This window comes from Pleurodeles waltl, chromosome 4_1 (assembly GCF_031143425.1).
Source record: "Pleurodeles waltl isolate 20211129_DDA chromosome 4_1, aPleWal1.hap1.20221129, whole genome shotgun sequence".
Lineage (NCBI taxonomy): Eukaryota > Metazoa > Chordata > Amphibia > Caudata > Salamandridae > Pleurodeles > Pleurodeles waltl.
Window position 1 is genome coordinate 784159296 of NC_090442.1, and position 25863 is coordinate 784185158.

Consider the following 25863-nt stretch of genomic DNA (forward strand, 5'->3'; position numbering starts at 1 on the left):
CAATGGATCTGTGGATATAGCACAATTTGCATTGTCTAACTTTTGGGCCCAACCTACTAAGACGTCTGAGTTGATGGTTGTCACTGACTCCTTGGCCTGGAAGGCTAACATCAGGATCTTAGTTAGTGGACCCTAGAGGTCTAATAACTTTTCCTGACAGTTGCGATTGCTGCCCTTTTTTGGGTCCTTCAAATATTTTTTGAGAAAGGTCACTAAGGCGGGTCCTCTTCAGGGATCTCTGTGACCTTGCCGGGGAGATCCAGTCTGGAGCACTCAGAGCACAGGTGGGCACGCTGACATCATTGTCAAATCCCTGATGGATATGTGATTGGACATAGTACGCTCCTTCCTGTGGAGGCAGCCGTACAGTAGAACATAGGTGTAGTATGTCCCCCGGTTCAATAGTCGGTACCTTGGGCTGTTTTGTTTGGCATTGATATGGCGTGATTTGCGCTTGCTAGGAACAGGTTCATCGTCCTGGCCTGAGCTCTGAGAGGACGTGGAATCAGAATCACCAAGGCTCTGAGCAGGGGATGAGGAGGTGACAGGAGGGATGCTATAGGCATGATCTCCAGCCATTGAGTCTGTCAATTTCTCAAATGCCACGGCATGAGGGTCCTTAGAAGCTTTATAACTGGTTTTGTCATGAGAGGCTGAAAGGCCGTCCTCGATCCCCAATGGGGTTGAGTGGGTAGGGATTCAGCCCTGCTATCTAGCCTTGCCACACAGGTGGCGTTTATGGGGGCCCTTGACTGTGTGTTGCACCCCAACATCCAACGCCTCCAGCAGGTCATGCTCCAAAGACACCTCTGGGTCATCGTAATATACGTCCATGCCCTCCTCAAAAGTGTCATACATTGCCAAAGTCCTGCAGAGCAAGTATCCAAGTGCCTCAGTAGGAATTAAAATAGCATCTGCTGTTACCACCAGTATATATCTTGAGCATTCAGAGGGAGCGCCAATCCATAAACCCTGATGCAAAAACAACATTCAAAGTTAAAATGTGGAGGGAGAGCCTCCAGCACTCTAGGCCAGTGCCTAATCAAATTTCTCCAAACCAGAGGACAAATTCCTGACATCACGCAGCCATTAAGATTTCACATGTTGTGCATACATCTGACATCTAATGCTGGGTCCAGATGTGTACAAGTTGTTTTTTTTAAAGAGTCTTCTCAAGTCACGCAGTGTCTTGGTAATGTGTTGGTAATACACAGTCAATGGCTCCGTTGTTAGGTTGTTATCCGCACAGCGTGTGAGAATAGAGCTGGAGCAAAGTGATACTGGAGAAAGAGATGACTGTGGAAGAGAAGTAAAAAGCATTGATAGCTGCAAAAGCCAGAGGCTTCAAGGGAGGATGGTGGCTACAGCGCTACATGCCATGAACTGATGCTTACAGGGTAACATTTTCTATTCAAAGAGTGTGTGGCTGTACATACATATGCTGTGCAAAGACTGTAAAGCAGTTCTCCTATAAGTGTTGCAGTAGACTGAAAAAAGGGTACGGAGCACAGTCTGACCAACATTGGCTTGTAAGTACATCCAAACAACAGTGTTTAGTGAAAGTGTGTGGTGTAGACCAAGTTACTATTTTGCAAATGTCCGCTATGGGGATGTCTCAGGGAAAGTTATTGAGCCCCCACCCCCACTTTCCCTGGTAGAGTGGGCTCTTGGAGGAAGAGCAAAGCTCAGCTTTTGCATAAAATATTGGGGTATATTTAACTGTCCATCTGGCTATTTCAAACAGGATGGTGGGAGCACACTGCTTCATATCTCAGCACTCAATTTGTCCCAATGCATCATGGTAAATGCAGTGCATGACAACATTTACTTCAGTAGTATTCTTTAATTGTTCACTCTTGTTGGTGCAGCCTGTTCTGTTTAACTCTAGACACGTGTTTCTGAATTAATTCCTTAATTAGTAGACAGCAGCAAATTGAGGGTGGTGGAGATGCTGCCCTAAGTATTTTAGGTCTCTGTACTACTCCCTGGGTGCAGGCGCATCAACACAAGTTTGTCAGCTTAGAAGCTCAACGGAACACTTTCTAACAAGGTGGAGGCACACTGCCCCACATCCTAGCACTCAATTTGCCCCCCAATGCATCATGGTAAATGCAGTACATGTTTACACTTATTTCAGTAGTACCCTTTCATTTTTCAACCTTGATGGTGCAGCCAGTGCTGTGTAACTCTAGACACGTTTCTAGATTCATTCCTACATAAGCAGATAGCAACAAGTCATCTGGGGGGTGCTGTGAATGATGCCCAAAGTCTTCTCAGGTCTCTGTACCACACACTGGGGGGGTCGCCGGTGCATTAACAAAAGTTTGTCAGCTCAGTAGCTCAAGGGAGTCTTTTCAAATAGGAAGAGGGTGGGCGCACACTGCCTTACATCCCAGCATTCAATTTACCCCAATGCATTATGGTAAATGGCTATGCCTGACTATGATAAGACATGCCCTTTATGCGGTTTGGAAAAAGTGAACTACGTGTTCAGTCTTTCAAAAGGGTTTTGACCTATGCACATAGTATATTAGGACCTGGTGGAATCTACAGCGACGTATGCCTCGAAAAATAGGTTCTCGTCACTTTTGTCATCAGGGTCAGGTATTTTATATTAGTGCTGTAATGTATCAGAATCAGAAGAAGGATGTTGTCAGGGTGGTTGTCACCTTATTGAAGCTGTGGAGAATGACACAAAGGATTATCAGCTTCCCCTTCGGGGTTGGTGCCTACTTCGACAATCGAGTTTTCATCGGTCGTGCACAGTAAATGACATGGGGTTTGGAGCTGTGCCTGGTATCGAGATGGACTACGAGAATAAGTTGAGTGGCACAACTGGTGTTGGGGAAAGAATCAGCCAGTGGTAAACCGACTGGATCCATAGCAATAGAAGGTGCTACAGAGGGATACAGTCAGGTACCATAAATTCTATTCATGGCCTCCATGAATTCATAGAGTGGTTGCATTAGCCCTTGGAAGTCAGGGAGCATCTGGATGAGGGCCAGAGCCTGCACCAGTTCCGAGGACAGAGACAGAGTTTGCTGCTTGAAGGGGTTGTGCAATTTCTCATGGTGGGAGTGGCGGGACAAAGAGGAGCAGTGCTTTGAGTTCTTTTGTTTCTTTGACTTTATAGACTTACCTGAAGATCTTGACTTTGAAGATGAATGGTCTCAAGAGGGGTCTTTAGAGTGAGAGCTTGTCCACACCCCCAACTTCCCCTGAGACCGGGCCTTCTTTGTTTTGTGATGGTGTTCCGCAATGTAGAGTTTAGCTTTGCAGTCTTGAATGGCTTTTGGGTTCCTCTTTGAACACTTGTTGCATGACACAGAGACAGACCTTATGGAGATCTGTCAGTGACGTGTGGTTTGGGCAATCCTTGCACAGCCTACAACCTGTTGTCTTCAGATGGGACATGTTCCTTGCACACTGGAGAAAACATTTCACATGAGAAAAAAAAAGTCTGACAGGCCTGACAGAATTCGAGGGAGCGAGGTCTGGATCTGTGTCAGTAGGAACGGAAAGAAAAGAACAGATGTCAGTTTGCGGGGGTGGAAGATATATGGGGGCCCCAACAACACATCAGGGGTAGGTCGGACCGAACCCAAAGCCGCATGACACCACCTAATGACGTGTGAGGGAATTGCTGAGAAAATTCTCCAGCTCTTGTCTGGTACTTTGGGGGTATTCACAAGGTGATTAATCTGCTTTTAGAAATATCCATCAGAATCAGCCATCTGATCTGTCAACCTTAGTATCACTACAGCTACATCAATAGTCACTACTGATATGTTTACAGTCAAAGAGATACTCACCAGTTATGATAAGTTGTACTGACGGTCAATATCATGGAATGGCAAAACATTTCTCAATATTGCTGCATGAACCTTTTATCCCACATATTATAGGTCATATGAACTCTAACCATTGCTGTATGCCTACTGATGTAGAAATTAGCCTCCAAAGTGCTAAGCACAGTTCCAGTAAGAAGAACATACATTCTGTAGCTATCACAGTCATCCAGTTCATAATAATCATAGTAGTTCATTAATCATACTGCATATTTTCAGTGATCACAAGACTACACTTTGAAAAATATTTTTATTTTATATAGAATAGAGTCATCTTGGATGTCATTAATGAACAATTTGGTCACCTTTAATAATATAATAAAATACAGAAGGATCCCACTGCCACCTTCATTATAAACAGAAACATTTACAGTAGGATTAGCAGACCTGCACAAGAACTGGTTTACTTTGGAACGGCAGATAGATCAGGCAGTTTACCACAATGCTACTACTGGAATAGGCTATCCTCTCAAGGTTAGGGGCTTGATGTATAATTTGGCAGACAGAGTAATTTCTGCTGCGTGCCAGGGGTTCTAACATTCGGCAGGCAGAAGCTACTCGGCCCACCAAATTTAAAAATGGCTGCCAAGTTAGTGTTAATTTCTAAAGTATGTTATGGCAGATCCTGGCAATGCTTTTTGAAGTTTGGTGCATGGCTACGTCAACATTGCTAAGTTGTCCATGAAACTGTTTTCTATTTTATTTTCAAAAGTAAATCCAGGAGTGGGATTTTCTTTTTGAAAATACAAAAGAAAATGTTCCTCTCACCATTGGCGTTTTCTCCCATGGAAAGGGGATCATTTAGCAGCCCATAATCGCCAGGCTTTTCCTAGTGGTGACAAGCAATGAAAACTGACCTCTAATTCTGCAAATCTAAATTATGTGCATGGATTTAGAGTTCTGCCTCTGTCGACCATTATTCCATAGGGCCATCAGAAAAGTTTAACCACGAAGGAGAAGTCTTCATTGTGATTAAACCAAAGGTCCGCTGACGTATAAATCTGGTGGGCAGACAAGTCTTCGCAGTATGGATACTCCTTTGTGAAGGAGTATCCATACCTTCAAGATCTAAATCAAGCCTGTAATGTTAACACAGAGCCGCTCAACTGGGAGTACCCTCTATGTAATGCAACAGAATATAATAGGCAGCTTGAACTTCATTTATTGGTAAGGTCCCTTAGAACTGCCTGATGTTGAGACTAACAATGTTTGTCCTCTAGAGAAACACCTGTCTGATCTATGTAGTGAAAAGGAGTTAATTTTAAAATGGCTGTTTGATACAGAAAAAGTAGTTGTGAGATCAATCTAAAGATCTTTCTAACTAAAAGAGGAAAATAAAGTTTTCATAGTCACACCTGAACCTGAGGACCAATGAAGGAACATGCACGTTGTAATCTTTAATTAAGGATCTGACCAGTGAACGTAAAAACTGAAGAAACAGTCACAGAAGAAGCAGTCTACTGGAAGCAAAATGGGATGTCGTCTCCACAGGAGTAGCTGTCTAACTGATGGACAGCCATAAGACTTATTTCTTTGCTGAACACTGAGATTGGTCTGTACTGCAGATCGATCTTTCTGGTGGAGAATGAACATTAAATTCACTGTACAGACAGTGAGCTTGGACTTCCACAGAAAGACCCGTTCTGTTGCCAGACACTGCTCAGTTATTATCACGCATTACTTGATTCAGCGATGGGCAATGACCTATGATCCCCCAATGATCAAACAACAAACTACGACTTCCATAGACACTAGTCTAGATGATTTAGGTACAAGTAAGCTGTGACTTCTGCAGAAGGAGATTGGTGGGATTTCGAGAGATGAACAGCAAGATGAAAACTTCAAAGAGGGACATAAATCATAAGCATGGGTACAGTGCGGTGTAAGGTGAAGAACAAAAGAAGGAGGCTTCACTGTAGTGTATATAGTATTTGGGTAAAGGACAGGTAGATATACAAGTAATTGGAGCAAGCATGTTGCAGGGACTTTACATCAGTCTCTATTGTGGGCTGGGTGCATCAGAAGCCTTGAGCCTTCAATTATAAGCCTCATGATCACCTATTTATACTTTGGCATTTTGAAGAACGATGTGATGATCAAGTCAGCATGAGAGTTGGTCAGGAGATGAAAACAGTTACACTTCATTCTATATATTACGGTTTGAGTTTCCATGCTCTTGCTCTAGGTTGTAAACAGATATTGTAACTAATCACCCTCACTTCTGAGTTGAAAACCTCTAAAGAGGTGAGCACATAACAGTATTACTTTCATCAAGCTAATCTCCAGAATTTCATTGACTGTTCTGAATCAATAAGGAGTACAACATACTTTGACCACCTTAGTAAATAGCTCCTTATCACAAGTCAAGTGAAAGAGTTGATGGAAGGGTACACTGGGGGATTTAATTAGCATGTTTTAGAATTAAGTGTTGGTGAATTTTGCTATGCCTTTTGAGCAACGGGGGTTCTGCTTCACTGTGTAAGGTCCCACTGCATAATATACTGTCTGACAGAAGACCTTTCCAATAAAAGAATAACTGAGCAGTGGCCATCTCAAAGAAGCATCTGGCAAGACTATCCTGTGTTGTCCATAGAAGAGAGAACATCTGTCAGTAACAGACAGGCTGAGAAAAGGACACACAAGAATTGGAGTACACTGAATGGCCCATATGGTTATAGGAATATAGTTCTACAATAAATTAACCTGCCGTCTTCGAAGGAAGCTTAATGAACTATAAACCCTTAAAACTGATCTTGTTGGAAAAGGGAAAAATAACTTGAGGTACTGTGCATCTGTTACATATACTTGCACGTCACCGAGGTTAATTTTCAATCCCTTTGAATTTCTAAGAATTAAACTTACAAGTAATAAAATATGTAAAATAAATAAATTATGTTTAGCACTTGCACTCTTAAACTAGCATTCAACACCAGCTTACTTTGTCCAGACGAACACCAGCTATAATAGTTAACTGTAAAGAAATCAGAATAAAGTTCACCGCTGCTATAGGGAGACCAGAGCCCAGAAAACTGTGACAGGAAGCCTTGATTAGGATGACATTTGCAGTTTACCCCCCTCGTGGTTACTTGCCTGTAGAAATTATGTCTATGATTTCCTACCAAATATAGGTGATCCTGTGTCAGTTGTGGGAGTAAGGTTCTGTAATAAATGCAACGTTAATGAGAAAGTGCACTCCAAAGATTACCTCTCCTCTGAGTGCAAAGTAAGTTCAAGCCCAAACCTAGCGAGTCCCCAGAAATAGAACTGCAGATCTCTTTTGTAAAAAAAATATAAAATACCCTGATTTAGTAAAAGTGTCCCTGCTAAGATCTCCACTTCCCATTTTGCAACAAGAACTACATAAGCACCAGCAGAGGCTTTAAAAATGTCAGCCTGGTCTTAAAAATTGCAGCAATTATTCTTTCCAGATTCCATTAAATGGTGGACAAGAACAACCCACTTTATTCTCAAGCTCACACAATCAGAGAGACAACAGATTTAGAGTTTGGAGGGCAGGTACTATGCCACAAATGTGACGGGTCTTCCGTCCATCTTATTACAAGTGCCATAGGATATAATGCACAAATAACGAGGCAGACTAGATATCTGCCACATTTGTGACGGAGAGACGAGTTAGCCAAACTCTAAATCAGGCCATTAGAACCAGGTATTGAATTCAGCCATGAATATCGGCGCACAAGCCCCCAGAACCGTATGCCTCCATAACCCCTTGCGAATGAGTTTACATGCAGGCCTTCAGTACTGCATTTTATCTCGCCTCCTTACGCACAAAGTATCAGATACACTTCAGGCATGTACTCATAGTCACTACCACTGCACTGCCCACTAGTGTGGAATGCCCGTTCCACACTAGTATCAGATGCCACCACAGACTCGCACAAAGGCCCTGAGCATAAAATGGAGCTACAATTCTCTATGCCATCTCACAAATGCATTGGCTCCTGAATGTAGTCATGGTCCCTGTGCATGAGCTCTCAGACATCTCAGGCACTGATTCAATCAAACCTGCTATGAATTATGTCCTGCATGTAATATGTACATTGCTGACACAATTACCGGTGTATGAGCTCTGAAATACTTGTACAGGACGTAAACCTGAGCTACCATACCCCAAGCAGCACACATCTCAGGTTCCAGATGCATGCGCATTCTCCTGTAAACAGCGTTTACAATCTTCAAGCACCACTAGCAACCATATTATATTGTGCAACAGTATCCATGCAGATCTCGGCAACTAGATAGTGCCACTGTTCTTTGTGCACCAGCTCTGACACATCCAGTCGGTAACGAAAGGAGCCACAAACTCATCTAACAGATATCAAACTCCATGTACACCAGATGCACCTACGGCACTGTGTATGCAGCCTACAAATGCCTCAAGCTACAGATGCAGCAAAATGTATCGGTGTGCCATGAATCACATGTCTCGTGGACACAAGTGTACAGTTGTATCCCAAGGATTAGGTCCCCAAAAGTAGTTCCACTAATAACTATATGTCTCCAGGATGAACACCGCACACAGCTCTGGGAATGAAAAGCGTTACACCTCAGAACAGACTTGCTAATCAACTTGCACACAGATTTTGGCTTTGTGCCAGTGGTGGCACGGGTTAACGATTTAGAGACCTGTCACAAATCTGACAGCACATCAAACTAAACCATGGACCAAGTTCTGAATCCAATGTTGTTGAGTGGTTCCATAACGAGAGGCCTAAGTGTTGCATGCTCACTCTCACTTCCGAGATCTCCGCCTGTGTACATCCATCCATCCATGTCTAATTGTGCATGTTCATACGTCCACTTAGACTGTCTTTTTCAACACCATTAGACAGGGTACAATGCACTCACTGTCAGGATTGGTGGATTAAGGGGGCATTTTTAAGGAGATATAAGAGGGTAGGGCTTTATCCAAAGTGCGTGGGTCTTGAAGATGTCATAAGCGGCGTGTAAAACACAGAACTAGGAGGATGTGCACAGTCAACAGATATAGAGTGACCAGTAGAGGAGTCCGTGTTCGTGAGTAGAAGAGATACTGCAGTAAACGTCTCAGCCTGGAGTTACCACGAGTCTGAAAATCAAGGATAAAAAACATAAATAACTTTAAGTGATACAGGTTTAATAGCAGTAAAACAGTACACTATTCTCAGTAACACAGGTTGCCTAAAATACTAAGAGATATATGCTGGCGGCCCATGGGAGAAATCTTACATCAATCTGTGCCATATGCGATTAGGGGATAAACAAGATATCGCCCTCAGGCTGGTTGAGCGTAAACAATAAAGCATTCTCAGTCACATAAGCTGGCTACATGTAAAACAATGCATCACTTCAGGTTGCAAAGGTTAGCTATAAGAGAAACAATACATCAGTCAATTTCACAGGTCGCATGGTGGAGAAATACACCATTTTCACAGGCCTCTGATGGGCAGCAATATAGTTAAAAAAAAATTTTTTTTATTGGTTTTACGTAGCAGATAACAGTACAAGCATTGGTCAGAAATACTACAGGATCACATTTATCTGAAATAACTTTCCGTTTAAACATCCAAAACCCCCCCCATTTACACACTTAACTAGCCATGTATCATTTCCAGTATTATTGTTTTCTGCTGCGATGCACATAATGTTAGGCTTGAGCTGGTTCTCGGAGAGGGTCCCCCTGTGGTTGTTATGGGACATTTGCTGTTTATGTTCGCTCTCCAGTGGAAACTTGAGGTGTACACTCTTGCGTTCGTTATCAGTAGGTAGTGGGAGTACCTGGTGTGCCCTGTGTTTTTACTGTTTGTCCTATGTCAATGTGCACATGATGGTTGACCCCTTTTTTAGGGGTGTGAAGATAAGCTCTTCATCACGGTGTGCTTGTCTTAGTCATAACCTTTACTGTTACGGCTGGTTATATTCCGGTGAGTGTGGTTTAAGTGTTGTAGGGGCTCCATCATGGAGGTTTGTCGTCATTTTTTGCTTCGAGTTTGGATACCAGTGTTTCCCAGGTGTCAGTTTTATGAGCACCTGGTGTTCTGTGCGGGCCCACTTCAATGTGAGGGTATGCCAGGATTTCTGGTCCGGGGCATTAGGTGCTTTCCAGTGCATTGCTTTCAGCCTTTTATACATCACATAGGCTAGGTCTACAAATTTGTGTAGGTGTCTATGTTTTTTTGCCCTTGTCCTCATTCCCAATAAGCAAGATCTGGGGTCCGCTTCCAGCACTAGTCCCGTCCGGTCTGATAGTAGCTCCGCCACCCTGTTCCATTCTATTTGCACCCGGGGGCATTCCCAGACCATATGGTAAAAGTGGGCAGCTGGTTCCTTGCATCTAGGGCATGTCGGTGCTGTGTCGGGGAACATGCGCTTCAGTCTGGCCGGTGACAGATACGTTTGGTGTATGTAATTGAACTGGGTATACCGGAATCTGGGGTTCCTTGATATCCCCCGGGCGTGACTCAGTACTTTCGGCCACTCTTCTTGTGATATCGGGACGGGAAGAACAGTGTTCCACCTCTCCCTGGCTCTTTCTAGGTTGGGTTTTGGAGATTTGCTTAGAATTTTGTATAGCCTAGGGATTGCTTTTGTTTGGGCGTTGTCCTGTAGTATGTGGTGTGTTATGGGGGACGTCTCTGGTTCTAGGGCTCCTGTTCCCCAAGTTTTTTTAATTACATGGCATATAGTGTGATACGATAAAAACTGACCAGGGTTCACATCTGTGAGGGCTTGGATGGCCTCAAATGGCATTAGTTTGCCATCTTCGAAACAGTCACCCACCAACCGTATTCCCGCCTTTGACCACACTAGAGACGAGTGCAACGTTGATGTCTGTTGGTCTAGGAGATGCTCCAGTGGGACATACGGGGTATATGGGATCGCCCGTGTCCCTTCTGGACATACTTCACCCAGCATGTATGTGCCACAGGCAGTAGTGGGTTGGTGGATTCATTTTTGGGGTATTTATTTGCCAGCCATGTTAACAGGCGGGCTCCTTTTATCTGATTCTGCATCCATACAGACTCAGCAGCCGACGGACTGTGGAGCCATAGCTGGAGCCACTGTAGTTGCGCCGCTGCATAATAAAGCTCGAAGTTGGGGGCCCCCAGCCCGCCCGTGTCCACCGGTAGCTGCAATGTAGAGAGTGCCACTCGCGCTCTGCTACCGCCCCATATGAGCTGCAGCAGCGTTGTGTTTAGGTTGCTAAAAAAGCTGCGTGGAAGGATGATTGGCAGTGCCGCAAAGTAGTATAGTAACCTAGGCAGAATCAGCATGTTTGCTATCGCTACCCTACCCGGCGGGGAGAGCGGTAATTTGTTCCAGAAGCGTAAGGATCCTTTCATGGAGGCTAGTGCTCTCCCCAAGTTGCCATCTCTGAGGTCCTCCGAGCTGTGGTATACATGAACCCCCAGATATTTAAATGTTTCAAAGCACCATTTCAGGCGCCCACGTGGTGCCACCTCCTGTCTTTCTGGTGGCCATTTTTACAGTGGGAACACGCACGATTTGTCCCAATTTTCTGCTAGGCCAGATATCCTACCGAACTCCGCTAGGAGTGCCATTATGGAGGATAAAGACTCCGTGCCCTTCCGGGTGTATATAAGAGCATCGTCTGCCTATAGCGAGATTGCGTGATATGTTCAGTTTCTGATTATTCCCCATTTAACTGCCATGGAACGCACTTTGGCTGCTAGTGGCTCCATTGCTATCGCAAATAATAGCGGGGAGAGAGGGCAGCCTTGTCTCGTGCCTCTTGATACGGGAAAACTGTCAGAGATCACTGCACCCGTTTTCACTCTGGCTTTTGGGTTGGAGTATAGTGTACGGACCCAGCGCACATAGTTAGTACCTCTTCCCATCTGTCTCATTGTAGTCAAGAGGAAATCCCACTCCAGCGTATCGAACGCCTTTTCGATATCTAATGACATCACCATTTCGTTGTATGCTTCAGGGGGGTATCCCCTATTACGCTCAAGAGTCTTCGGATATTTAAGAAAGTGTTTCTCTTCTGGATGAAGCCGTTCTGGTCTTCATGGATTAGGGTATGAATGATGGGAGCAAGTCTATTGGCCAGAATTTTACTCAATATCTTACAGTCTAAGTTTAGAAGTGAAAGTGGTCTATAGGATTTGACGTCTGTGGGGTCGCGGCCCGGTTTAGGGATTACCACTATCATGGCCTCCGTCTGAGAAGGGGGTAGCAATTCAGTGGTCCAGTGGTCCAGTGGTCCAGGCTTCCTCGAACACCTTCAGTAGTTGGGGTTTCAAGCGAGGCGAGAATGTGGAGTAATACTTGGGAGGCCGTCTATTCCAGGCGATTTATTCCTGGGCGTCTGTGTGGGCAGCAATATAGTTGTATAGTAGCAGTGTGATATGTTATGGAAGGTTAAAATGCTGAACGACTACAATCAACAGTTTGCAATATCAAGCACATTAGTTCAAAGCGGACACACAATAAAGCTAAAGAACTGTGAGTGATCAAACACTAGAAATGTTTTACAATAAGAAGGACTTGTACATTCGTAGGCAAAGTATTTTATATGCTGTGAAAAATGGCTAAGTTCATGAATATCACATAAGTCACATTATGGATGATACTATTCAAAAGCTAAGTAATGCAGACTGCACGTGTTGAGAAAGGAGGTCCAAGCACTACATATCACTCATTTCAGAAGTTTTGAGTTTGGATTTAAATGCCATATGAGAAAGCTACTTACTTACCTCTATGGATGTTTTACAGTTGGAATTTTCTTTAACCACATGATGGTTAATATTTGCAGTTGCAGTCTGAGGAGACTGAACTCTTTTTTCTTAATTTGTGCTACAGTATCTCCTTGATCTCAATAAGAGAAGATACAACACAACACTGTAATACAGGCACTATTGAACAATTTCCTTTACTTTGGCATCTCTCTTTATGATGGATACTCTCACCTCAGATTGTTCACCTGCAGAGTAATACTCAGGCACCAGAACGGATCCGTAAGTTTTTAATGTCAGTGTGCCCGCATGCCTCTAGGTGTCATGTGGCTCCACGATGGTCGGCTCAGCCCTAGAAGTGATAGTACAGAGGCGAATATAAGAAGGACCCCTGCGTGTCAATGTCATTTTCTTGCTTGACTCTTTCCGGACCCTCAAATGTGGCACATGAACAATTGGGAGGACCGGTGTGCAGATTTCTAATTTGGGATCCCGTGTGCAGATTTCTAATTTGGGATCCCACGCCACAGAACAGGAGGTTGGAGGGCAGTGCGGATTCTGCGGTTAGAGCATCCACCAGAAGGATTATGTTACTTACTCTGTAAGCATCTGTTCGTGGCATGCAATGCTATAGATTCATATGGTCTGCATACTCCTGCCATCTAATGTTAGGTCTAGAGTAACGCACAATGTTTTTCTTCGAAGAAGTTTTTCGAGTCACGAGATAGAGTGATGCCTTCTCTCGGTTATACTGCGCATGGGCATTGACCTTTGTTAGACTGTTTCCCCATGGCCAAGGTGTCCGGGGATGACGAAGGGCGCATGTGAATCTATAGCACTACATGCCATGAACAGATGCTTACATGGTAAGTAATATAATCCACTCAATGGCATGTGTGGCAGTAGATACACATGCTCTTCATAGTCTGTAAAGCATTTCCTTCTTAGAAGCGGTGGCTAGCCTGTGGGAGTTGCAGTGGTTTGAAATAAGGTACGTAGCACTGCCTGACCTACACCAGATTGTTGGTGAGCTAAAACATCCACACAATAGTGATTGGTAAATGTGTGTGGTGTAGACCACTGTAGGAATCTGGCTCTTTATATAATGGACCAAAATGAGGTACACTGTGCAAAGAGTCCAAGCAAACCCCAAAAGTATCACAGAGGCACAAATGACACCCTAAATGCTCTCTTTTGTGGTAGCGTGGTTGAGCAGTTAGGACTATCAGAGGGTAGTGCTGAGCATGCAAGACACACACTCAATAAAGAAAGCCAACACCAATTTATAAAAATGTACTTTTATATAAACTTAGATACCAAGATCACCGGAGTCGGGGGGAGTACTTATTGAGGTAGGAATTTTTAAAAGTTGACAGTGCATTTTTCAGATGCAATAATGTTATCCTTTGGAGGAAGAACAAGCACTGCACAGAGGTATAGTACAGCTACTTAACAGGACCAATTTCCTGGACTTACGGTAAGTATGGGGCAAGCCCACACCAGCAGGTCACCTTGGGCGGAACTAGGGTGCAGTTCAGCGTCGGGGGAATGGTCCAACTACAAACTTGCTGCAGGGATGGACTGGAAGATCAGTCAATGGGAACCCACAGGGAGGCTTCACCCTTGAGGTCCTCAGGCACGTGGGGAAACCATCGGTCCACTTCTCCTTGGGCTGTGGAGGGCGGGTGCAGTAGTGTCTTTTGGCATCGGGTCCGGTGCTGGACTTTCTTGCGGTTGCTGGAGTGCCTGCAGAAAGAGTCTCCAGATATAGACTGAGGGTCTAGTCTGACCAAGCCAACAACTGCATTCAGGTCTCGTAAATCTGGGAGATGTGGGGACACCCTTGGTCCTCTTCTCCTTGGGCTGCGGCAGACCTGAGGCATTGGGTCTTTGTCTTTAGGTCACTGGCAGTTGCTGGGGGATCTGCTGAATGAGGCTGCAGACGCCGTCGGGAAGTCCAATCCACAGAGGGCAAGCTCGGGTGGGCTTCTACTCTGCTTTGGGACCATGTTGACACCACTGGCTCACTTCAGCTCAGGCTAGGCAGTCCTGGTGCAGTGGTGATGTCCGGTGTCGGGTTTTTGGCATTCGCGGTCTTGAAAGTTCTTTCATGGGTGACTGCGGATGCAGGGGAGCAGCTCCTCTAATCCAAGTTAGTTCTTGGCGATTTGCGTAACACTGGCAGCTCTCATGGTTTCTTGGCAACTGCAGCAGCAGGACAGAGCAGTTGCTCCTCGAGGGTCGGATGCAGCAGGGTTGGTGCCAAGTCTGTTGTGCTCCGCGGTTCTCGGGTTCTGCAGGCTCCTTGTCCACTCCTTCCTTTGGGTCCAGCAAAGATCTGCATTCCTGGTATCAGGGGGTCCCCTAATTACTCAATTTAGGGGACACTAAGGGGAGTGAAGGGTAGTAACCAATGGGTTACTTACCCTTGAAGTCACTACATCCCTAGATGGCCACTTCATATGGGAAATGGGCATCACCCTAAATTCCACCACACAAGATAGCGGAATCTCCTAGGCTGTGCCCACGTCAGGCCAGTCACCACAGGGGTGTGTCCAGGTTGGAAGTGCAACATGCCCCTTGCATATCTAATTTTCCCACCTGCCCATGTGCCTGATGGGCCTGGGTCAGGGGAGCTGGCATCCTCCTCTAAGGAGAGTCAGTTCTGCATACAAAAGGTGGTGGGCTTCTTTGAAGCCTCTTGCCTTGGAATGCAGATTTGTGGGTCATCCTGTTGGGAGGAGAGTGATAACACCCCAGCCAGAGCAGGCTTTGTTTTTAACCTCCAGAGAGCAAAGGCTCTCACCCTTGGGGGTCAGACTATCGTCTGTAGGTGGCAGACTGGTTAAAACTAGTCAGTGATCTAACCAGCAGTCGGTAGGTTTTCAAGGGGGAACCTCTCTGTGGCGCTCTGGATGCATGTATTAATAAATCCATCACTGGAATCAGCTAGGGTTTATTAATACAAGATGTTTGATACCAAACATCCCGATTTTCAATAAAGGCATTGTTAACATTCAAATAGTTGATGTCAATGCACACAACAATACATTTATATACAAGAATGAAGCTGCATCACCATTATTAGATTCCCCTCTTGTGAACTCTCCATCAACCCCGGCACGAAGGTACGAGGTTAGGCAAGCTTTGAGACCTAGGACTGAGGTTACTGACTGACAGGTCACAAGTGGGGTGGTGTGAAGCCAGAAGACAAACATGCAAACCGGAAACTTAGATCAAATCCCACAGGTAGGAGTAGCCACACCACAATGGCCCCAGGAGATGGGCCCCAATAAGACACAGAGGGGTGCGTGCATTCCCACAAACAGTATAAAGTTAGATGCCACATGTAGTTAGAAACACTTAACCAATCAGAACACAACAAGCACAGCAGCGCGCATTGATCAGGTTTCCCTCAGTCTGGACATCTGGACACGTACTCGCTGGCCCACATTGTGTCCATGGAAGGTCGAGGCCCAGCTGCATTTGTTATTAGCACCTTATTTATGACTCCATGACAGCACACTCAGAGAAATGTATGGAACACCACGCCAAACTGATGTACATTGAGACACAGTCCTCAGACCCCAGTTCTGTAACTGCTCTTCCAGCCGTGATGTTTAATTAAACAAATGGTTCCTGTTTTGCCAAACGCCTCTTGTCTTATTTTTTTTTAAAGGAAAATTTACGCTCAAACACCATCATGGAGCTGGGGAACTCGTGTTGACCAGTGCCAGCACATGTACTTAAAATGGCTTTCCTGTGCACTTATTATGTCTAAGAATTGACAAAGATATAGCAGGGTTATTTATGCTCTGCAGATATGCCCATGTTAGCAATGGGGTCTCTAGTTGGCAGTGGTTTGCAGCTCACTCTAGTCAGGGTAAGGAAGCCACACAGCTACGATAACCCCTGCTCACCCCCTTGGTAGCTTGGCACAAGCAGACAGGCTTATCTCAGAGGCAATGTATAAAATACACACACAAACAGTGAAAACACCATAAATACTCCACACCAGACTAGAAACATATCTAATATTTATCTGAGTAAAACACAATGACAAAAATCCAACATACGCAAGTAAGGTTTCAATGAGTTGTAAGCCAAAGGATTCAATGGTTGTATCTTTTTAGCATAAAGTACCTGGGATGCGTCAAAACAAAGATGATGCGGCAGCAGGGGAGGTGAGGCATTGAAAAGCAAAGCAATGCATTGGTTCCTTACTGTGCAGGGAAGGTGAGCTTTGATTCTTTCCTCACAGGAGAGGGGATGCATAAGTTCCTTACTGGCAGGGGAGGTGATGCATCGATTCTTTCCTTGCAGGAAAGGTGATGCGTTGATTTCCGGACATGCAGCCTCGGTTCCTTACTATGGCACGTGGGTAATGAGAGATTGATGTCCCGACGACTATCCATAGAAAATCCAGATGTGCTGTGTTGATGGAGCCAAGCTGAAACGGGCACTGCGTCGACTCTGCAGCCGCAAGACATGTGCTGTATTGATTCTACAGCTGCGGGACAGGCGCTGCGTCAATTTTTTTGCCGCAACGCGTCAGTGCAGAGATTTTCTTCTTCAGGTTACCAGCGTACACTTCCAAGGGCCCTCGGACTGGCGTTGGCATCACTTGGCAAGTCAGGAATCTCAGCAGAAGAGCCCAGGTGCTAGCAGATGAAGTCTTTAATATCCTTGAGACTTCTAACAGGAGGTAAGCTCAGTTCAAGCCCTTGGATAACCTTGGAAAGCAGGATGTAGAAAGCAAAGTCCAGTCCTTTCACTCCCAGGACAGAAGCAGAAAGCAGCAGACCAGCACAACAAAGAAACAGGCATAGCAGTAGTCCCTCCTATGGCATCTAGCTCTCCTTCCTGGCAGAATGTCCTCAGTCCAAAAGTTGTGGTCTCAGAGGTCCAATAGTTACACTCATTTCTGCCTTTGAAGACGGCAAACTTCAAAGGAAAGTCTTTGCAGTGCCCAAGACCCTGTCTTTCCTGCCCTGGTCCCAGACACACGCCAATGGGTTGGAGACTACTTTGTGTAAGGACAGACACAGCCTGGTTCAGGTGCAAGTGTCAGCTCCTCACACCACTCTAGCCCAGTAAGACCCATCAGGATATGCAGGGCACGTCAGCTCCCTTGTGTGACCATCTAGAGGGAATACACAAACAGCCCATCTGTCATCCTGGCGCGTATTACACAGCGAAGCAGAGGCACAGAATGGTTAAGCAAGAAAATGCCCACTTTCTAAAAGTGGAATTTTCAAACTTACAATTTAAAAAACAACATCACCAAAAGATATAATTTTAAATTGTTTTCCGAGACCCCAAACTCCAAATCGCTATCTGCTCCCAAGGGGAAATTACACTTAAAAGATTTTTCATGGCAATCCTCATGTTACACTATGGGAGAGATAGTCCTTGCAATAGTGAAAAACGAATTTAGCAGTATTTCACTACTATCAAATATAAAATACACTAGTACATGTCCTATCATTTAAATACACTGCAACCCGCCCATGGCGCTACCTTGGGACTATCCTAAGGGGTGACTTACATGTAAAATAAGGGAAGGTTTGGGCCTGGCAAATGGATGTACTTGCCAGGTCGAAATGGCAGTTTACAACTGTACACAGAGACACTGCAATGACAGGCCTGAGACAGGTTTTCAGAGCTACTCGTGTGGGCGGCACAACCAGTGCTGCAGGTACACATAGTGCACGTTACTACAGAATTACTAATAAATCAAATATGCCAATCATGGATAAACCAATCACCAACACCATTTAGACAGAAAGCACATGCACTTTAGCTCTGGTAAGCAGTGATGAAGTGCCCAGAGTTCTAAAGTCAGCAAAAACTAAATTCAGCACAGGATCACAAAACAGGAGGTCAGAAGCCAAAAAGACAGGGGAAACCATGCCAAGAGCTGACAGGTCTAACTGCCCATACATGTAATTTAATGCACCCTGCCTTAGCGCTGTAAGGCCGGCTGTAGGGGTGACTTACAAATATTACATGTAATGTTAAGGGGACATTGCACATAGGCTGTGTGCTATGTCGTGTTTTCACTTTTAGGGAGTACCTTGTAATGCAGCCTGCAATGTCAGTCTATGAGTTTGGTGCTGGGTCTCTCACTCAGAGTAGCACAAATTGTAATGCAGCTCTTAGGAGCCCTCTGCAGCACCTAGGCCCTAGAAGTACCACTTACTAGGGACTTACAAAAAGGTAATACAGAGCTTGGCCACTTGGGAATCAAGTGACCAGGTGCCTCGTTTTGGGGTAGGAACACTGGCACCGGGGACCTGGTTTGCAGGAACCCAGTGCACTTCAGTCAAAGTTAAAAAACTAGGCAAAAAGTGTTTTGGGGGGGGTGGGGGTTGGTTACTGCAAAAAGAACCCCGCTACCTACAACCATGTATCTGTCTTACAAATGTCAGCTATAGGAATGTTTCCTACAAAGGTCATAGTTGCTCTTTTTTTTATGAGTGGAGAGTGCTCTGGGAGAAACAGGTAAAGATCTTTTGGCATTAATATATCGAGTTTGAAGACATTTGACTATCCACCTGGCAATGCCTGATTTGGATATTGGGTTGCCTTTGTGAGGTCGAGAAAAGGCTACAAAGACTTGTGTTGTTTTCATAAAAGTTTTCAGTTTTATCTATGTAGAACATGAGCGCACTTTTGACATCTAAAGTATGTAAAGCTCTTTCTGCAACCATATCTGGTTGGGCAAAGGAAACTGGGAATTCAATGGATTGACTAAGATTAAACTGTGAAACTACCTATGTTGGAATTTAGGATTAATCTAAATAGAACCACTTTGTCTCCATGTATTCGGAAGAAAGGTTCTTCTAAGGCAGGTGTCTCCAACCAGTCAATCGTGAGCTACCAGTAGCTCCCAGACCCCTTCAGAGTAGCTCACAGCCTGGGGTTCATTTTTAAATAAGCAAAAGGTCATATTTTCCTTTTAAAGTTAACCACTTCGCTGCAAGGCCTTTTCCCCCTCCTGTGCCAGGCCTTTTTTTGCCTATTTGGGGCAGTTCGCGCTTAGGCCCGCATAACTTTTTGTCCACATAAGCTAACCAAGCCAAATTTGCGTCCTTTTTTTCCAACATCCTAGGGATTCTGGAGGTACCCAGACTTTGTGGGTTCCCCTGAAAGAGGCCAAGAAATTGGCCAAAATACAGGGAAAATTTTGTTTTTTTCAAAAAAATTGGAAAAGGTGGCTGCAGAAGAAGGCTTGTGGTTTTCCCCCTGAAAATGGCATCAACAAAGGGTTTGCGGTGCTAAACTCAGCAGCTTCCCAGCTTTCAGGAACAGGCAGACTTGAATCAGAAAACCCAATTTTTCAACACAATTTTGGCATTTTTCTGGGACATACCCCATTTTTGCAATTTTTTGTGCTTTCAGCCTCCTTCCAGTCAGTGACAGAAATGGGCATGAAACCAATGCTGGATCCCAGAAACCTAAACATTTCTGAAACCTAGACAAAATTCTGAATTCAGCAAGGGGTCATTTGTGTAGATCCTACAAGGGTTTCCTACAGAAAATAACAACTGAAAAAGAAAAATACTGAAATTTAGGTGAAAAAAACATAAATGTTTCTCTACGTTTTACTCTGTAACTTTTCCCTGCAATGTCAGATTATCTAAAGCAATATACCGTTACGTCTGCTGGACTCCTCTGGTTGCGGGGATATATAGGGCTTGTAGGTTCATCAAGAACCCGAGGAACCCAGAGCCAATAAATGAGCTGCACCCTGACGTGCGTTTTCATTCTATAACGGGTATACAGCAATTCATTTGCTGAAATATAAAGAGTAAAAAATTGCTATCAAGAAAACCTTTGTATTTCCAAAAAGGGCACAAGATAAGGTGTTGAGGAGCAGTGGTTATTTGCACATCTCTGAATTCCGGGGTGACCATACTAGCATGTGAATTACAGGGCTTTTCTCAAATAGATGTCTTTTTTACACACTCTCCTATATTTGGAAGGAAAAAATGTAGAGAAAGACAAGGGGCAATAACACTTGTTTTGCTAATCTATGTTCCCCCAAGTCTCCCGATAAAAATGATACCTCACTTGTGTGGGTAGGCCTAGCGCCCGCGACAGGAAACGCCCCAAAGCGCAACGTGGACACATCCAAATTTTTGGAAGACAACAGAGGTGTTTTTTGCGAAGTGCCTACCTGTAGATTTTGGCCTCTAGCTCAGCCGGCACCTAGGGAAACCTACCAAACCTGTGCATTTCTGAAAACTAGAGACCTAGGGGAATCCAAGGAGGGGTGACTTGCGGGGCTCGGACCAGGTTCTGTTACCCAGAATCCTTTGCAAACCTCAAAATTTGGCTAAAAAAAACACATGTTCCTCACATTTCTGTGGCAGAAAGTTCTGGAATCTGAGAGGAGCTACAAATTTCCGTCCACCCAGCGTTCCCCCAAGTCTCCCGATAAAAATGATACCTCACTTGCGTGGGTAGGCCTAGCGCCGGCGACAGGAAACACCCCAAAGCGCAACGTGGACACATCCTAAATTTTGGAAAAAAACAGAGGTGTTTTTTGCGAAGTGCCTACCTGTAGATTTTGGCCTCTAGCTCAGCCGGCACCTAGGGAAACCTACCAAACCTGTGCATTTCTGAAAACTAGAGACCTAGGGGAATCCAAGGAGGGGTGACTTGCGGGGCTCGGACCAGGTTCTGTTACCCAGAATCCTTTGCAAACCTCAAAATTTGGCTAATAAAACACATGTTCCTCACATTTCGGTGACAGAAAGTTCTGGAATCTAAGAGGAGCCACAAATTTCCTTCCACCCAGCGTTCCCCCAAGTCTCCCGATAAAAATGATACCTCACTTGTGTGGGTAGGCCTAGCGCCCGCGACAGGAAATGGCCCAAAACACAACCTGGACACATCACATTTTTTCATAGAAAACAGGGCCTACCTGTGGATTTTGGCCTCTAGCTCAGCCGGCACCTGGGGAAACCTAGCAAACCAGCGCATTTTTGAAAACTAGAAACCCAGGGGAATCCAAGATGGGGTGAATTGTGGGGCTCTGACCAGGTTCTGTTACCCAGAATCCTTTGCAAACCTCAAATTTGGCTAAAAAAACATGTTTTCCTCACATTTCAGTGACAGAAAGTTCTGGAATCTGAGAGGAGCCACAAATTTCCTTCCACCTAGCGTTCCCCGAAGTCTCCCGATAAAAATGATACCTCACTGGTGTGGGTAGGCCTAGCGCCCGCGACAGGAAATGGCCCAAAACACAACGTGGACACATCAAATTTTTTCATAGAAAACAGTGCCTACCTGTGGATTTTGGCCTCTAGCTCAGCCGGGCCCAGGGGGGGGCAGAAATGGCCTAAAATAAATTTGTCCCCCAACCCCCCAGCCCCCCCGGGAGCGACCCTTGCCTATGGGGTCGCCCCCCCTTGCGTGACATTGGTGCCAAAAAAAAAATCCCCGGTGCCTAGTGGTTTCTGCCCCCCTTGGGGGCAGATTGACCTACAATCGGCCAATCTGCCCCCAAGGGGGGCAGAAATGGTCTAAATACAATTTGCCCCCCAGGGGAGCGACCCTTGCCTAATGGGTCACTCCCCATCTCTAAAAAAACAAACAAACAAGGTCGCTCCCCTTGCGTGACGGCGCAAAAAAAAGATCCCTGGTGCCTAGTGGTTTCTGCCCCCATTAGGGGCAGATTGACCTACAGTCGGCCAATCTGCCTCCAAGGGGGGCAGAAATGGTCTAAATACAATTTGCCCCCCAGGGAAGCGACCCTTGCCTAATGCGTCGCTCCCCATCTCTAAAAAAACAAACAAACAAAAAAAAAACCCCACAAGGGGGGCAGAAATGGCCTAAAATAAATTTGCCCCCCCCCGGGGAGCGACCCTTGCCTGCACGGTCGCTCCCCTTGCGTGACGGCGCAAAAAAAAGATCCCTGGTGCCTAGTGGTTTCTGCCCCCATTGGGGGCAGATTGACCTACAATCGGCCAATCTGCCCCCAAAGGGGGCAGAAATGGTCTAAATACAATTTGCCCCCCAGGGGAGCGACCCTTGCCTAATGCATCGCTCCCCATCTCTAAAAAAACAAACAAACAAAAAAAAAAACACAAAAAAACTATTTTCCCAGGCGCCTAGAGGTTTCTGCCCCCCCTGTGGGCAGATCGGCCTAATACCAATAGGCCGATCTGCCCCCAGGGGGGGCAGAAATGGCCTAAAATAAATTTGCCCCCCTCACCCCCCCCCCCCCGGGGAGCGACCCTTGCCTACAAGGTCGCTCCCCTTGCGTGACGGCGCAAAAAAAAGATCCCTGGTGCCTAGTGGTTTCTGCCCCCCTTGGGGGCAGATTGACCTAAAATCGGCCGATCTGCCCCCAAAGCGGGCAGAAATGGCCTAAATACAATTTGCCCCTCCAGGGGAGCGACCCTTGCCTAAGGGGACGCTCCCCATCTGTAAAACACAACAACAACAAAAATCCCTGGTGCCTAGTGGTTTCTGCCCCCCGTGGGGGCAGATCGGCCTAATAAAAATAGGCTGATCTGCCCCCAGGGGGGGCAGAAAAGGCCTTAAAAAAAAATGACCCCCTGGGAGCGACCCTTGCCCAAGGGGTCGCTCCCTTCTGTCAATTACATCTAATTGAAATACATTTCCTTCCCTTTGAAGCCCCTCCGGGCCTCCCCCACGTGATCGAAAGAGAAATGCTGAGCATTTCTCTTTCGATCGCGCTGGAAGCTCTGCTTCCAGCGCGATGGGGGAGGTTGTGTGATTGTCAGCGCGCGCTGACGTCACAGGGGGGGTGGGGGGGGGGGGGGGGGGGGTCGGGGGTTGAAGGGGAAGGGATTCCCCTGTCAGCCCTGACCTAGGGGGGTGGGGGGGCGGCCCTCGGGAGGAGCGCTAGCGCTTATCCCGAGGGAAGCATTCAGGACGTAATGGTTACGTCCATGGCGCCACACGGGCGCTGCCATGGACGTAACCATTACGTCCGTGGCGGGGAAGGGGTTAAGGGAAGGCTGGGTTTGTTTACATTATTATCATCAGGCTGCAGATAGCAGGGCCTGATAATGAGCAGTGCTCAGTCACATTTATGACCCAGGGATGGGGCACAGAGGTGAAGGACTGAAGCACTGAGGTATTGCACTCTTACATAAAAGTCCTTGTCAACTCAGTATTGGAGCTGTGAACAAAATTATGTCTCTGAATGCTTTTAAATGGGAGAAAATTAAAATGAAAAGTTACCATAATGATTAAGCTAACTCTTCATTTTACTTTTCTCCCATTTCAATGTTTAACATTTACAAACAGCATGCCTCTTGCTCCCAGTGGCTAGCAGACACTGTGCCATAAGTACAAGTGAAAAATGCAGCCTTTATTTTAAATAAGAGAAATTTAAAGTGCAGAAATATGTTCCATATTATGAACATTTTTGCAAAACATTTTTCTTGTACTTTTAATTTCTCCCATTTAAAAAAATGATTGTATGATCGTGTTATACATGCAATAGTGCCACATATGGCAAAAAGTATGTCCTGTGCTGCAAATAGATGTGACACAGGCTCTCGGTTACCCCTACAAATATATCCTATTCCTATGCACACATGTTAATACATCCACAAAGACCATGCTCCTAATGACACACATGGCAGCCCTGTCAGATTGCCACTAGTCAAAGTATTTTGTTCCAGCCACAGTATTTGGTTCTATGGACATTAGGCTGAAAGTCAATGAAGCTGGGTGTGGGGGTGTCTGGTAAAAATGCACGAGTTATTTAGCTTTCTGAAGCTCAAAAGGATTTTCACTGATCAGAAGTAGCTCTCACTACAGAAAAGGTTGGAGGCCACTGTTCTAAGGTTTATCCCTGGAGCACACTAACAAGCCTGAGTGAAGTGATGTCGACTAAGAATGCCACCTTCCATGAGAGAAATTTAAGTGAGCATGAGTGAAGAGGTTCAAATGGAGGACCCATGAGTCAAATGAGTACAATGTTAACGTTTTACAAGGGAGCAGGAGGATCTCAAGGGGGAATAACTCTTGGAGTCCTTCCATGAAAACGTTAATGACTGAAGTTGTGATTAGTGGAAGATGCTGTCTTTTCTGAAGAGAAATGCAGCTATTGCTGCAAGGTGTCATTGTCCTGTATCGGAACTGAAAGTCAGATTTGCTTTCTGCTAATTAAGCAGATAGCAACCAATGTCTTGTACAATGGCTTTCATAGGATCAATTTGTCTGGGTTGGCAGTAACAAACAAAACGTTTCCGTTTTGCAGTGTAACAGGCTCTAGTGGTTGGTGTGCATGCTTCCTTGAGAACGTCCATACATTCTGTAGGCAAGCCAATGTAACCAAGCTCTATGTCCTCAGGAGCCAAATTTCAAGGTTGAGTGACTTGGGGTCTGGATGTCTGATTTTTCCTTGATTCTGGGTGTAAAGGTCTGACCTATTGGGGAGTTACTTGTGTGGGACTACCGAAATATCCAGACGTTTGGTGAACCTGGGCTGACGTGGCCAGGTGGAAGCTACAAGGATCATGGTGTAAGACATTTGTCTGAGCCTCTGAACCAGAAATGGAATGAGAGCGAGAGGTGGAAAAGCATAGGCAAAAATCCTTAACCAACTCATCCACAGTGTGCTGCTCTTGGATAGTTGGTGTGGGTACCTGGAGGCAAAGATTGGGCATTTCACGTTTTCTGCTGTGACAAAAAGGTCCATGTGAGGGTATCCCTACTTTTGGAAGTATGAGTGGAGGACTTGTACGTGGACCTGTTGCTGCATCCTGCTGAGGAGGTCTGCAAGGACAGTTTTCAGTGCTAAGAATACCAGCTGAAGCTACAGGTAATTGAAGTGTAGATACTAATGTTTGGCATCTCAGAGACCTACCAGATCTTGCAGGTGAGCACCCCAACTCGTCCGCGACGCATCTATGGTTAGTGTGATGTGAGCAACAGGGTCCAGAAAAGGCAGCCCCTTTAACAGATTGCTGGTGTTCCACCATTGCAGAGAACAGTGAGTGTGGTGATCTATCAACACTAGATCTTCCAAGTGACCCTGTGACTGAGACCATTGGCGAGCTAGACACTGCTGTAATGGATGCATGTAATGGATGCATGTGTAATCTGGCATGGAGAACTATGGCGATGCCATCATCCCTAACAGATACATGACATTTCTTACTGTGTAGGATTGGTTTTCCTGGAACTGAGGCAGAAATGTCTGCAAATTCTGAATCCGAGTGGGACTGGGATATGCTAACCCCAACCGTGTGTTCAATATTGCTCCCAAGTAAGGTTCAACTTGTAAAGGCTGGAGGTGGGATTTGGGGAAGTTGATAGTGAAC

At 45.5% G+C, this 25863-nt stretch overlaps 1 protein-coding gene across 6 annotated transcripts in view; it reads right to left on the minus strand.

The window, feature by feature from the left end:
* Positions 1–4079: 4079 nt before the first annotated feature.
* LOC138288169 (golgin subfamily B member 1-like) overlaps positions 4080–25863 on the minus strand; it is a 379608-nt gene continuing 357824 nt past the window's right edge. For all 6 annotated transcript variants that reach the window (XM_069229484.1, XM_069229482.1, XM_069229483.1 and 3 more), the window contains one exon: positions 4080–8937. In XM_069229484.1, coding sequence (XP_069085585.1) covers positions 8803–8937 — 135 coding nt within the window. In that variant the 3' untranslated portion in view covers positions 4080–8802. The remainder of the gene's footprint in view (positions 8938–25863) is intronic.